Here is a 15,441-nt window from a genome sequence, read left to right as displayed (position 1 = left end):
AACGCCATGGCTTTTTGTTACCCTTCTCTAGTTTCAGGATGTAACGTTAGTCATTTTTATGAATGAAGCCGAGTTCACACTTTAACCCAGTGCTGGAGAGAAGTTGTGCCGGGTTCAGCAACCTCTGAGTTTTATATTTTTATGGCTTTAACCTTACGAGTGTGAGATTCTCTCCTGAGTCACGTGACTCCCCTGAGATGTCACCACACACTCTGACTCTCTGCATTCATTAGACTCGTTACATCCCTGGAAATGCCACAGAACTGGTCCCAGCCGGCGTTGAGGAATTTAATTGGTTGTACGATATGACAAAAACAGGACCTGTCATGGTGGTTTTCATCCACCGATGGTGGTTGGCATTGCTGGATCTGGGAAGCAGTGCTGGTTCCCACGTTGGGCATGTTTGTTTCTTGTGACGTTATGGTGGTACTCCTCTCCAGAACCGCTTCCAGGAGTGTAAAAAATGGGTGTGTCAGGTGCCCTTAAAGTAGCTGCCCAATCAAAACTACTTTTTTTTTTTTCATTTTTTGTTTTATATGTATTTGTTTCAATTTTTTAATTATTTATTAAAATTATTATTAGTAATGTTTATTTGTGTGTGTATGTATGTGTGTAGTATATATATATATATATATATATATATATATATATATATATATATATATATATATATATATATATATATATATATATATATATATATATATATATATATTAGAGATAGATATCACAAAAGTGAGTACACCCCTCACATTTCTGTAAATCTTTTCTTCTATCTTTTCATGTGGACAACACTGAAGAAATGACACTTGTCTACAATGTAAAGTAGTGAGTGTACAGCTTGTATAACAGTGTAAATTTTGCTGTCCCCTCAAAATAACTCAACACACAGCCATTAATGTCTAAAACCGCTGGCAACAAAAGTGAGTATACCCTTAAGTGAAAATGTCCAAATTGGGCCCAAAGTGTCAATATTTTGTGTGACCACCATTATTTTCCAGCACTGCCTTAACCCTCTTGGGCATGGAGTTCACCGGAGCTTCACAGGTTGCCCACTGGAGTCCTCTTCCCTCCTCCATGATGACATCACAGAGCTGGTGGATATTAGAGACCTTGCGCTCCTCCACCTTCCATTTGAGGATGCCCCACAGATGTTCAATAGGGTTTAGGTCTGGAGACATGCTTGGCCAGTCCATCACCTTTACCCTCAGCTTCTTTAGCAAGGCAGTGGTGGTCTTGGAGGTGTGTTTGCGGGACGTTATTATGTTGGAATACTGCCCTGCGGTCCAGTCTCTGAAGGGAGGGGATCATGCTCTGCTTCAGTATATCACAGTACATGTTGGCATTCATGGTTCCCTCAATGATCTGTAGCTCCCCAGTTCCGGCAGCCATTCATGCAGCCCCAGACCATGACACGCCCACCACCATGCTTGACTGTAGGTAAGACACACTTGTCTTTGTACTCCTCACCTGGTTGCCCCCACACACGCTTGTCACCATCTGAACCAAATAAATTTATCTTGGTCTCATCAGACCACAGGACATGGTTCCAGTAATCCATGTCCTTAGTCTGCTTGTCTTCAGCAAACTGTTTGCGGGCTTTGTTGTGCATCATTTTTAGAAGAGGCTTCCTTCTGAGACAACCAATTTGATGCAGTGTGCGGCGTATGGTCTGAGCACTGACAGGCTGACCCCCCCCCACCCCTACAACCTCTGCAGCAATGCTGGCAGCACTCATACGTCTATTTCCCAAAGACAACCTCTGGATATGACGCTGAGCACGTGACCTCAACTTCTTTGGTGGACCATGGTGAGGCCTGTTCTGAGTGGAACCTGTCCTGTTATACCGCTGTATGGTCTTGGCCACCGTGCTGCAGCTCAGTTTCAGGGTCTTGGCAATCTTCTTATAGCCTAGGCCATCTTTATGTAGAGCAACAATTCTTTTTTTTCAGATCCTCAGAGAGTTCTTTGCCATGAGGTGCCATGTTGAACTTCCAGTGACCAGTATGAGAGAGTGAGAGCGATAACACCAAATTTAACACACCTGCTCCCCATTCACACCTGAGACATTCTAACACTGAGTCACATGACACCGGGGGGAGGGAAAATGACTAATTGGGCCAATTTGGACATTTTCACTTAGGGGTGTACTCACTTTTGTTGCCAGCGGTTTAGACATTAATGGGCTGTGTGTTGAGTTATTTTGAGGGGACCAGCAAATTTACACTGTTCTACAATCTGTACACTCACTACTTTACATTGTAACAAAGTGTCATTTCTTCAGTGTTGTCACATGAAAAGATAATATTTACAAAAATGTGAGGGGTGTACTCACTTTTGTGAGATTGTGTGTGTGTGTGTGTAATGTTTGCCGTGACCTAAGAAATTTTCTAGTAAGTAAAAGCGCAGCTCAACTGTTGGGTTTTGCCACCCCCCTCCACCTCACTTGTAAAGGAGTACTTAGGGCTCAGGTTGGGCTTCTATAGGAAAACTGAATTTGAGGCTAGATTGTAACTTTGTGAAGCTCATCTTTTGCAACAGTAGCAATCTTGACCTCATAAGGATACAATGTAACAAGTAATAGTAATTGTGTTCTAAGTAGTAAATGCCACCAGCTTCCAGCAGAGGGAGTTAGGTTTCGATCTGGCAGATCGGTTTTACATTAATCTCGGGGTCTCCCCTTTTTTTTAGGTGTGAAGGCGTCAATCTGGCATCATGGAGGACAAGCGAAACATCCAGATCATCGAGTGGGAGCACCTGGACAAGAAGAAGTTCTACGTCTTCGGGGTCTGCATGACGATGATGATCAGGGTCAGCGTCTACCCGTTCACGCTCATCCGGACGCGGCTCCAGGTGCAGAAGGGGGAAGAGCCTCTACAACGGGACGTTTGACGCCTTCGTGAAGATCCTGAGGTCGGAGGGGGCTGCCGGCCTGTATCGGGGCTTCCTGGTCAACACCTTCACCCTGATCTCCGGCCAGTGCTACGTCACCACCTACGAACTCACCCGCAAGTATGTGTCGGGCTACAGCAGCAGCAACACGGTCAAGTCTCTGGTGGCGGGAGGTTCGGCGTCTCTGGTGGCGCAGAGCATCACCGTGCCATCGACGTGATCTCGCAGCACCTCATGATGCAGCGGCAGGGGGAGAGCCTGGGCCGCTTCCGCATCAGCTACACGGACAGGAAGCAGACGATCATGTTCGGCCAGACCAAGGAGATCATCATGCAGATCTTCAGGGCGGACGGGCCGAAGGGGTTTTATCGGGGTTACGTGGCTTCGCTGATGACCTACATCGCCCAACAGTGCCCGTGTGGTGGCCTTTCTACCACTTCTATGCAGGTAGGTGGCAGGGCATGCTGGGAGTTTTTTTAAAGAGTTTGTATAGCCTACCTTTTTTTTTTTTTTTTTTAAGAAAGAGTAGACCTCTGTTGGGTTTATTTATTTATTTTGCCACCGTTGTCCCGCTGGAAAGATTCCATTCTATTTCCTGTCTTGAAGTTGCGCCTAACTTTTGAGCTTACACCGGGCTGAGGATTTGGACCCTCCCCAGAAGAAGGCAATGCATGCTTCTTTATACCCAGAAGTACCACGTAGTTCTCTAAAGCAGTGGTCCTGCAAACTGGAGCCTGGGGGCCAGGTATGGCCTTTGCTTGCATTCTCCCACTGTCACAAACAGTGGGGCACCTAGTCCTCCCACCGACACTTATGATGGGACACTATCTCACCGACGATGGGGCACTGTTCCTCCTGATTGACAACAATCAATGAAAGCAATAGTGCCCCATCATTGGTGTCGGTGGGGAGCAAATGGTGCCCCATCATTGGTGTCGGTGGGAGGAATAGTGCCCCATCATTGGTATCAGTGGGAGGAATAGTGCCGTATCAGTGGGAGGAATAGTGCCCCATCATTGGTATCAGTGGGAGGAATAGTGCCCCATCATTGGTGTCGGTGGGAGGAATAGTGCCCCATCATTGGTGTCGGTGGGAGGAATAGTGCCCCATCATTGGTGTCGGTGGGAGGAATAGTGCCCCATCATTGGTGTCGGTGGGAGGAATAGTGCCCCATCATTGGTGTCGGTGGGAGGAATAGTGCCCCATCATTGGTGTCGGTGGGAGGAATAGTGCCCCATCATTGGTGTCGGTGGAGGAATAGTGCCCCATCATTGGTGTCGGTGGGAGGAATAGTGCCCCATCATTGGTGTCGGTGGGAGAATAGTGCCCCATCATGGTGTCGGTGGGAGGAATAGTGCCCCATCATTGGTGTCGGTGGGAGGAATAGTGCCCCATCATTGGTATCAGTGGGAGGAATAGTGCCCCATCATTGGTGTCGGTGGGAGGAATAGTGCCCCATCATTGGTGTCGGTGGGAGGAATAGTGCCCCATCATTGGTATCAGTGGAGAGGAATAGTGCCCCATCATTGGTGTCACTGATAGGAATATGATGGGGGCAGCCCTTTGTTTAGAAAGTTAGGAGACCCCCTGCTCTAAAGGAACCATTGAGGGGAGGGTGAGGAGCATGTGTTGAAGGGAAGGGACCGCGCTGCAGGGGGCAAAGGGCAGGCTTGCTTCAGAAAGGTCGGTCTACCCCATAAGTTATATTTGTTATAGGTGGGGGTCTAGTGGGCGGAGTCAGAGGACTTCCTATTCCAAAATCGCTTCATATTGGATTTCAGGATGGCAGCACATGCCATATAATGTGATTGTTTTATTTTCCTGTGTTGTAAACATCTTTTGCTTTGTTCCAGAACAATTATCAAGCCTGTCACCTAAAGACTGTCCACACCTACTGCTTCAAGCCATCTCGGGGCCCATGGCTGCAGCTACAGCGGCCACCATCACCAATCCCATGGATGTCATAAGGGCCAGAGTGCAGGTAACACAACGGGGGGGGGGGGGGGGGGGGGTGTTCTGCCTCCACCACATATGTGTGCTCAAGAATGTTAAATGTATTCTATTTGATCTGACCTAAGTTCAGTTATTTTCTTTGCAATGGTGGAGGAGCGAAGGGAAGGTGGGTATGTACTGCTGGGGGACAGGGCAGTCATAGGAACCTTTTGCTTTGTCTTGCGTGGGCTTCAAACCAGCTTTTAGCATCTTCTCATTCTTGAGGTCTCCAACCTGAAGGTGTTCTCCCTGCAGTTACTTGGTCTGTTACTGCCCACCTTGGGTGCATTTTCACTCCAATTGCATACTTAAAGGAAATAAAAACCCAGCCACAGCAAGTGTTCAGATTTGAAGATCCACCATTGGAGTCCAAACATTGCCAGGTTTAACACTCTACAAAAAAATTATTTTGTGGACCCCCTAACCCATCACACCTACTATATGGCCAAAAGTATGCAGCCCCCCTAATGATTACATTCAGGTGTCCCCAGTGAAGGGTACTACTAGTAATACACCATGCAAAGACATTTCAGACCAGGACTTCTCAACTGGGGTTCCTCAAGAGGTTCCTAGGGATTTTCACTGCAATTCACCCATCAGTCGCAGACAGCTGACAGGTAGATCATATCTCTACTGCTATTTCTAAAAATAATTGTTATATCAACAGCTCCCTGGTCAGACCAATTTTCCATGACCTGTAGGTGTGAGCATTATATCAGGGGTTCCCTGAGATCTCCAACTTTTTGCCAAGGTTCCTCCAAGGAAAAAAAGGTTGAGAATCCCTGTTTTAGACAATAGCGTGGTTTCAACATTGTAGTAACAGTTTAGAGAAGGTCTCTATCTGTTCCACCATGACTGTGACCCTGTGTACAAAGCAAGTTCCATAAAGACATGGTTTGACTGAACTCAAACATCGTGCACAGAGCCCTGACCTCAACCTTACGGAACACCTCTGGTGTGAATTGGAACGCTGATGGCAAACCAGATTGTCTCATTCAACATCAGTACCTGACCTCATAAATGGTGATCAGATCCATAAAGAACATGGTTTGACCAGTCTGGACTGAGGGAACTCTTGTCCTTCACATAGCCTTGACCTCAACACCACTGAACACTTCTGGGGTGAATTGGAACGCTGATGGCAAACCAGATCATCTCATCCAACATCAGTACCTGACCTCCTAAATGGTGGCCAGATCCAAAAAAAGACATAGTTTGATGAGTTTGGTGTGGTGAAACTCAAGTGTTCTTCACAATGCCATGACCTCAACCCTACTAAGCACTACTGGGACCAATTGGAACACAGACTGTGAGTCAGGTCAGGTCCAACATCCGTATCTGACCTTGCACATTGGCATAAATTTCCACAGACACCCTCCATAATCTTGTGGAAAGCCTTCCCAGAAGAGTGGTGGATGTTCTATACACAGTGTGAGGGCAACTCCATATTAATGGCCATGTGGGGGGGGGGGGGGGTTTAGTGCGGAGGCGACTCCATATTAATGGCCATGTGGGGGGGAGGGAGTGTGGAGGCAACTCCATATTAATGTTCATGTGGGGGGGAGTGCGGAGGCAACTCCATATTAATGGCCATGTAGGGGGGGGGGGGGGGGGGGAGTGCGGAAGCAACTCCATATTAATGGCCATGTAGGGGGGGGGAGTGCGGAGGCAACTCCATATTAATGGCCATGTAGGGGGGGGAGTGCGGAGGCAACTCCATATTAATGGCCATGTAGGGGGGGGGGGGGGGAGTGCGGAAGCAACTCCATATTAATGGCCATGTAGGGGGGGAGTGCGGAGGCAACTCCATATTAATGGCCATGTAGGGGGGGGAGTGCGGAGGCAACTCCATATTAATGGCCATGTAGGGGGGGGAGTGCGGAGGAAACTCCATATTAATGTTCATGTGGGGGGAGTGCGGAGGGAAACTCCATATTAATGTTCATGTGGGGGGAGTGCGGAGGAAACTCCATATTAATGTTCATGTGGGGGGAGTGCGGAGGCAACTCCATATTAATGGCCATGGTGGGAGAGTTCGGAGGCAACTCTATATTAATGGTCATGTAGGGGGGGGGGGGGGGAATGCGGAGGCAACTCCATATTAATGGCCATGTGGGGGGAGTGCGGAGGCAACTCCATATTAATGTTCATGTGGGGGGGGAATGCGGAGGCAACTCCATATTAATGGCCATGTGGGGGGGAGTGCGGAGGCAACTCCATATTAATGTTCATGTGGGGGGGAGTGCGGAGGCAACTCCATATTAATGGCCATGTGGGGGGGAGTGCGGAGGCAACTCCATATTAATGTTCATGTGGGGGGGAATGCGGAGGCAACTCCATATTAATGGCCATGTGGGGGGGAGTGCGGAGGCAACTCCATATTAATGTTCATGTGGGGGGGAGTGCGGAGGCAACTCCATATTAATGGCCATGTGGGGGGGGGGGGAGTGCGGAAGCAACTCCATATTAATGTTCATGGGGGGGGAGTGCGGAGGCAACTCCATATTAATGTTCATGTGGGGGGAGTGCGGAGGCAACTCCATATTAATGTTCATGTGGGGGGGGGGTGGGGGGAGTGCGGAGGCAACTCCATATTAATGTTCATGTGGGGGGAGTGCGGAGGCAACTCCATATTAATGGCCATGTGGGGGGGGGGAGTGCGGGGGCAACTTCATATTAATGTTCATGTGGGGGGAGTGCGGAGGCAACTCCATATTAATGTTCATGTGGGGGGAGTGCGGAGGCAACTCCATATTAATGTTCATGTGGGGGGAGTGCGGAGGCAACTCCATATTAATGTTCATGTGGGGGGAGTGCGGAGGCAACTCCATATTAATGGCCATGGGGGGAGAGTTCGGAGGCAACTCTATATTAATGGTCATGTGGGGGGGGTGCGGAGGCAACTCCATATTAATGTTCATGGGGGGGGGGGGGGGGGAGTGCGGAGGCAACTTCATATTAATGGCCATGTGGGGGGGAATGCGGAGGCAACTCCATATTAATGTTCATGTGGGGGGAGTGCGGAGGCAACTCCATATTAATGTTCATGTGGGGGGGGTGCGGAGGCAACTCTATATTAATGTTCATGTGGGGGGGGGGGTGGGGGGAGTGCGGAGGCAACTCTATATTAATGTTCATGTGGGGGGAGTGCGGAGGCAACTCCATATTAATGTTCATGTGGGGGGAGTGCGGAGGCAACTCCATATTAATGACCATGTGGGGGGGGGGAGTGCGGAGGCAACTCCATATTAATGGCCATGTAGGGGGGAGTGCGGAGGCAACTCCATATTAATGTTCATGTGGGGGGAGTTCGGAGGCAACTCCATATTAATGTTCATGTGGGGGGAGTGCGGGGGCAACTCCATATTGTTGGTCATGGTTTGGGGGATGGAATGTTTAACAAGCTCTTATAGGCAGGATGGGCAGGTGTCCACAAAAGTATGGCTGTATAGTGCAGCCTTTCTCAACGAAGGTTCCATGGAACCCTAGGGTTCCTCCAGAGGTTCCTTGAGTCATGGACAGTTTTTGCCTTTCAGATAAGTAAGCACTGACACCGATGATCTTCTTCCCTTTTTTAGCTATTAGTAAGGGTGGTGGGGGCATTCTTCTCAGTGACCATTACACTAATACACACTGATTTGTAGATATTGTTAGTAGGGGTTCCCTGAGCCTGGAATTTTTTTTTTTTTTTTTTTTTTTTTTTTAAGGGTTCCTCCATGTTAAAATGTTGGACTGGTATTGTGTATCTATATTCTGCGTAGACTGATGGATTCTGAATGACGATATTATGACGTAATTCTTGGTTCCTCATCTCACCCTTCCTCCTCCCTTGTATTTTCAGGTGGAGGGAAAAAGCTCAATCATCAACACCTTCAAGCAGTTGATGGCGGAAGAAGGACCCTGGGGCCTGACCAAAGGCCTTTCCGCCCGGATCATCTCCTCCACCCCCTCTACCATCGTCATCGTGGTGGGCTACGAGACCCTGAAGAAACTGAGCCTCAGACCTGAGCTGGTAGATTCAAGACACTGGTGACAGTACGTGGACTTAGAGATGTTCCGTAGAGACGGGGCGACGCGCTCGGGCCAACCGTGCTGAAAGACGGCCCCTGCAAAGACAGTCCAAATTCCACTGGATCGTACACAATTGTGTGTGTATATATTTGCGTGTCTGTGCACAAAGAGAAAAAAAAACGGAGAGACTGTATATATCGTACAATAAGTGCGATAGGAACTTCGGGTTTTATCAGAAAAAAAAATAAAAATAAAAACCCTGCTGCTGGGCTATCCCAAGGTGCGTGGAAGGGGTGGACACAGAGGGATTTTGCCACCCAACATTCTTGGCGTTAAACAGCGCCCCCTGTTGTATACTTTTTATCTGTGTCTGTGACCATTTTTCCCTTTCCACCCATCGTATTCTGGTCCGCTGTGGCACCACCTTGGCCCAATTAATTTTTTTTTTATTCTTTATTTAACATAAATGGTGTTTGTATTTTTAGAATGAACTCTTTTATTTTTTTTTTCCTTTTTTATATACATAGTTCTATTGATTTTATTTAATGCCATTGCCAAATTTTGTTGGAAGCATGAAAGAGAATTTTTCCCTTTTTTAAAGTGGTTCTAAAGGTAAATGTTTTTATTTATGTATCTTTTTTTTTTTTTTATAACCTTAAGGCCCTGTTTTACATCGCCCATGATCCTAAATCGCGTGGCAAAGGCAGCAAAATGTGCTGTACGCATTTTGCATGGCATTATCCTTCATTGGCACTCCAAAATGTGATGCGATTCTGCTGCAGTTGTGGCATGGTAAACCGCGCCTTCATAATTCATGTGAAGCTTATCACCCAAGCAGAAAAAAAAAAAAAAAAGGAGCAGGAGCTTCTTTTTTTGGGCAACAAACATGCATAGGGCAGCCTATTCGAGTGACTGAATCATGGGCTGCCCTATGCGACACACAAAATCGCATGCAAGGCGCAATGTCAAAATTGCATAGCGGGAGTGCTTGTTGCCGCTACAAGATCATGTGAACGAGGCCTAATGCATTCTATGCATTAAGGTAAAAAAAAAACTGTGTAGCTGCCCCCCACCCCCAAATACTCACCTGAGCCCCATCTCGATCCAGCATTGTGCACGAGAGCAGCAGCTCTCTCCCTCCTCACTGGATAGAGAGGCAGCAGTAGGAGCCATTGGCAGTCGTAGCCAGTAAGGAGCAAGCAGAGGGCGGGGCCAAGCAGCTTGCTATGTGGGGCTCTTGGCAGAGGGGAGAAGCCATGAGTGCCGGTGGGGGACCCCAGAAGAGAAGGATCGGGGGGGCTGCTTTGTGCAAAACCATTACACACCTGCTCTGTGTATTACATTCTTGTTTCAAATAAAAATGTATCCTTTTAGAATCACTTTAAAGGATATATCCACTTCTCTGGGGGCTTTTTCTTAAACAATTTATATTGAGAAACTAGACCCTTTTATGTCGCACTAGGCCCCGCCCACGAGGTACCTATAGCTCAGGAATAGTAATAGAAACTGTGAAACCCTCTTTGAGAGAGGGCGCATCTAACATGAAATTTAAAGTGGGATGTCACACTTTTTTTTTTTTTCACAGCGCACAGAACAGTTAGGATGGCGACAAGAAGTGAGGGGTAAACCCGACCGCCTCCATCCCTACTAAACTCTGTCAAAAAAAGTTGATGTTTAATCTGCTTATATGTTGCCTTCCTTCCCCCCCCCCTCCCCAAGTCAACCTTCTAACTAAATTCTTAAAATTAAACCTTACGGTTTCCATTTCCTTATATTAGACATCACTGGGTCTCTCTCTTGTGATTCTCTTTATGTAATACAGGCAGATCGTAGCTGGCAGTAGAGGCCTGGAAGGGTGCTGTACCTCACTTCCTGAAACCACCACAGCCCCCGCAGTCCCTCTCAAGAGCCCTCACCCCTGGTGCAAGCGGCTCTTGAGAGGAGTTATGCAAATTACATCAAAATGCCCTGGAGGGTGGATCCTAAACCAAGAGAAGAGCCAGACCAAATTCATAAGGGATTCCAAAGCCGCTGCAATAATTCACAAGATATTCAACGCGTTTCGGTTGAAAACGTGCTGCCCCCCCTTATCAGAGCCACAAGATGTATACAAGTACGAAGATGTAAACATTTCCAAAATTAAGAATGTTGACGGCAACGGTTACCTGAACTTTACTAATCTGCCATTATACATCTTGGCTGTGCAAAGTTGGGGGGAGATTTACTAAAGCTGGTGCACACAGAATCTGGTAAAGCTGTACATAGTAACCAACCAGCTTCCAGGATTTATTGTCAAAGCTTAATTGAACAATTTGAAGTAAGAAGCTGATTGGCTACCATGCACAGCTGCACCAGATTCTGTGTGCACCAGTTTTAGTAAATCGACCCCATTGTCTATATATTTAATTTAACAGGCTTTAAAGGAATAGAGGCCTACAGAGGAATAGAGGCCTACAGAGGAATAGAGGCCTACAGCGTTCATAGAGCAGATTGCTGGGTTTAATTGGTTTATGGAGAAAAAAAAAAAAGATGTATCTCTTAATGCTGGGGTTTCCTAGCGCTCTCCCAGGGTCCTTCTGACGTTGGCTACACTTCACTTTGGTGATCAGTTTTTTTGGTGGAGTCTAGGAGTTGACCAGTTCTCCTCGCCTTTTGCATTTGTGTTGAAGTAGTCACATGGCAACTGAACCAATCGGCTTTGTCGGTTGGTCCAAAAACTTCCTGTACTATATTTTTTTTGAACGTCGTGGTGTATGCTTCCCTTGTGTTTAAATTCAAAATGAATTGCAATGTAAGAAGACTATATTTTCATAGGTCAAGAATTTTATCTTTTGACATCTTTACTTAGGAAAGGTGGATCCCTTGGTAATTAGGCCTCTAAAATGGGCCAGAAAAGCCACTGCCCAAACACCAATGTAGAGGAAAAAGTCACACCAGTGATCTTGCTTTTGATTCTGTGGACCAGAATTAGACCGACCTTTCTCAACCAGGGTTCTGTGGACACTTTGGGTTCCTTCAAAGGTTGCCAGGGGTTCCTTGAGTAATGGTTAAACTGTTTAAACCTAAACTGTGTAGGTTTTTTTTTTTTAACACTGTCAGGGCGGTAAGGATGTGGAGTTCACTTCCACAAATAGTGGTGTCAGCGGGAAGTATTGATAGTTGAAAAAAAAAAAAACTCTTTGATAGGTATCTTAGTGAACACAATATACAGGGATATGATTTATGATAACCTCACTATGTACCATGAGTTGTAGTTATAGGAATTTTTAGCAGGGGTTCCCTGAGCCTGGAAAATGTATTTCAAGGGTGCCTCATGTGTTAAAAGGTTGAGAGAGGCTGGTGTAGATGTTGCTTGTCCAAGAACATAATACAACGTAGAAGAAGTAAAACCACCCTCTTCGCTTGTTGAGAGGTTGTTTATCCCATCCTTGGTGTTAATCCTTTGATTCACATGACTGAACGTGTAAATTGTCAAATTTAGAGATGGTAAAACTTCATTATAAGTGGAAGATAGGTGATATCGGAGGTCCCCGCTCCTGTTCAATGATGGCAGTTCCAGTTTGACGTAGGTGGCTTCTTTCATGCCTCGTTGGAACCAGTTGTCCTGTCCGTCCAAAATGTACTATTTTGAAACGACTGTCCCTTTTCCTTAAGGTGTAGGAAAACTACCTCACCTCATCCTATAGAATTTTCATTTCGATGTTAGGCCATTCGTTTGCTGAGAGGTTACCCAATGCAAAGGTATACCAATAAAACAATGGTTCTCAACCAGGTTTCAGTGGAACCCTAGGGTTCCACCAGAGGTGGCTAGGGGTTCCCTAAGCTGTAGCTAACTGATCTCTCACGATATGGTGCCTTTGTAGTTTCAGGACCAACACCACTTGCCAGAGCCATGACTATAAGGGGAGCGTTCTTCCCACTGACCACCACTAATGGAAGGTGCATTTTCTCAAAGACCACCAATGGACTCATTTTAAGGTGTCTGCGCCTGTCTAACGAATCCACTGAATACCACGCCACAACTGCATTCCATGTGCGGCAAAGGTGGTTGCCTTGGGGTAAAATAAATCTCCATTGGGGTTGAATGAACCCTTGCCCCCCCCCCACCCCCCAGGAATTGATAAGAGGCAGTATTACTTCCTGAATACCTGTAAACCGCTGTCTAAAAGGCGAGCCAAGGTGGTTCGTTTTTTCCAAGGACGGAAAAGTCTGCCGCCTTAGTGAAAGAGGCACGAGAGCCTCCACCCTCAGAGAATGATAAAACCCTAAACGCATTACGTAGGATTTTATATTTTTACGATTGTCGTCGTAGCGGTTGTCGCTGCGCCTTATCTAGAGGTTAATAAACTGGAGTTCGATCAGATAATAGGAGGCAGTGAGTCGTGTTGTTCCCGAATGACCCCAAACGACAAATCACACGACTGACGGACAGAAATAAATCCCAGATATATTCAGGAATATTAGATGGAGTTATATTTTTGTAAAATTCGAGTTCAACGTAAAACGGTAAAAGAACATCAATGAAGAAAGTTGGATCACATCTCACTTTACCCTTAAAATCTTAAAAGCAGGAAAAAAAATTGTACGGTGGAACCTCGGATTGCGAGTAACGCGGTTTACGAGCTTTTCGCAATACTAGCTGTTCTTTTAAAAAAAAAAAAATGTATTTTATTATTCTGACTAGCTTTGCCAGCGTCGTCTTGCAAGACGAGCAGGATTCCTTTGGGCAGAGGTGCGGGGGTGCTGGTGACGCTCGGAGACACTCTGTTCCCAAGCCTCTCTGGCGCCCCCCCTGCACCAGTGGCCACATGCGGTACTGCATAGACAAGCAGCGGCTGTGGAACAAATTAGCCGAGTTTCCATTATTTCCTATGGGGGAAACTCGCTTTGATATACGACTGCTTTGGATTACATGCATTCTTCTGGAACGAATTATGCTCGTAATCCAAGGTACAGTGGAACCTTGGATTACCAGCATACTTTGTTCCAGAAGAATGCATGTAATCCAAAGTACTCGCATATCAAAGCGAGTTTTCCCATTGAAGTCAATGGAAACGAAAATAAATAGATCCACATTGACTTCAATGGGATGCAATACCGCATACAGCCAGAGGCGGGGGGGGGGGCAGAGAGCCTCAGAAACGGCCGAAAAGCCCCGAGGACACTTCGGCTAACCTCGGAAAGACTTCCTACCCGAGATTTGCCGAGGTCAGCCGAAGTGTCTCGCCTCGGGGCTTTCCGTGCATTTCTGAACGGCTGCGATTGGCACCTTTCGGCTCCGGCGCCCCCTCCCCCACCTCAGGCCAAAATCGGTACTGCACACCGCTTTGGCCTGAATCGTGCTCGTTTTGCGAGACAACACTCGCAAACCGAGTTATGATTTTTTAAAAATACAGTGCTCGTATTGCGAAACGCTCGTTAACCGCGTTACTCGCAATCCGAGGTTCCACTGTATAAGATTCCCCAACAAATGCGTGTAAAGCTGAACTCCGCAACCACCCCACAACCACGTGCAATGCTTGCGGTGCCGTGAGGCTTTTTGAGGGTTTTAATCTGCCCGTGGAACACCCCCTGAAAAGCCATCCACCTCGGATGGCTTTTCAAAGGCAGCATAACCGCATGTGTGATCGAACCCTAAAGCGTATGCGTTAACGCAACATAATGGAACGCTTCTATGTGAATAGGCCCTCCGTCAGCGAAGGAGAACTGAGGTGTCGGCCTCATCTGGTGCTGCTTTATCACAAGCCTTATAGGAAAAAGTTTCATAATCTGCCAGGGCCCATAGAGCTTTGTTCATACCCCAATCACATCGGGCCCCCGGGCCCCTTATGTTTGTGAATTGTGTATATATTATACTCCGGTTTCTATTTTGGGGTCATTGACGATCAGATTTATTGTTTGTGACACTTTTTCAGGAAAAAAAAACCATGTAACACGATAGAGCCTTCACTGTGTCCTCTCCTATCAATACAGATGATAACACTTTAACAAAATGTTGTCTGGCTTCTTTTTTTTTTCCTCATTAAAACGTATCTTGTTTTGAATAGAATGGGGAAGGATTAGAGGCTGTGTCCCCAATTTGGGAGATTTCCCCTCACTTTATGTTTGAAAAGGAAGTAATAGAAAATCGCTTCAGTCATACAGGCTATGTTCACATAGAGAGAAAAAAAACATGGCTGGGGGTCTAGGAAACATGGGCAGTTTTCTGGAAACATGGCTGGGGGACTAGGAAACCTGGCTGGGGAATCAGGAAACATGCTGGCTGGAAATCAAGACAACACTCCCGGAGTACAGAAAACATGTCTGGGGGTCTAGGAAACATGGCAGGGAGTCAAGAAAACACAGCAAGGGTTCAGGAAACATGGCTGGGGTTCCAGGAAACATGGCTGGGGGTCTAGAAAACATGGCTGGGATTCCAGGAAACCTGGACGGGGGTCTAGGAAACATGGCAGGTGGTCAAGAAAACACACCCAGGGTCCAGGAAACATGGTGAGGGTTTGGGAAATATGGCAGTAAGTCAAGAAAACACATCAGGGGTCCAGGAAA

General features: G+C 46.8%; 1 protein-coding gene across 1 annotated transcript; it reads left to right on the top strand.

Moving 5' to 3' along the window:
• The first annotated feature begins 2,670 nt into the window (after positions 1 to 2,670).
• SLC25A44 (solute carrier family 25 member 44) lies at positions 2,671 to 9,925 on the top strand. The gene is given in 6 exon segments (XM_073609375.1): positions 2,671 to 2,862; positions 2,864 to 3,101; positions 3,104 to 3,294; positions 3,297 to 3,339; positions 4,746 to 4,873; positions 8,726 to 9,925. Coding segments are annotated over 6 exon segments (939 nt in total). The 5' UTR covers positions 2,671 to 2,715; the 3' UTR covers positions 8,918 to 9,925.
• Positions 9,926 to 15,441: the final 5,516 nt, after the last annotated feature.

This window comes from Aquarana catesbeiana, linkage group LG13, assembly GCF_042186555.1.
Source record: "Aquarana catesbeiana isolate 2022-GZ linkage group LG13, ASM4218655v1, whole genome shotgun sequence".
In the NCBI taxonomy this organism is placed as follows: domain Eukaryota; kingdom Metazoa; phylum Chordata; class Amphibia; order Anura; family Ranidae; genus Aquarana; species Aquarana catesbeiana.
This window is presented reverse-complemented; position numbering and strand designations above follow the sequence as displayed.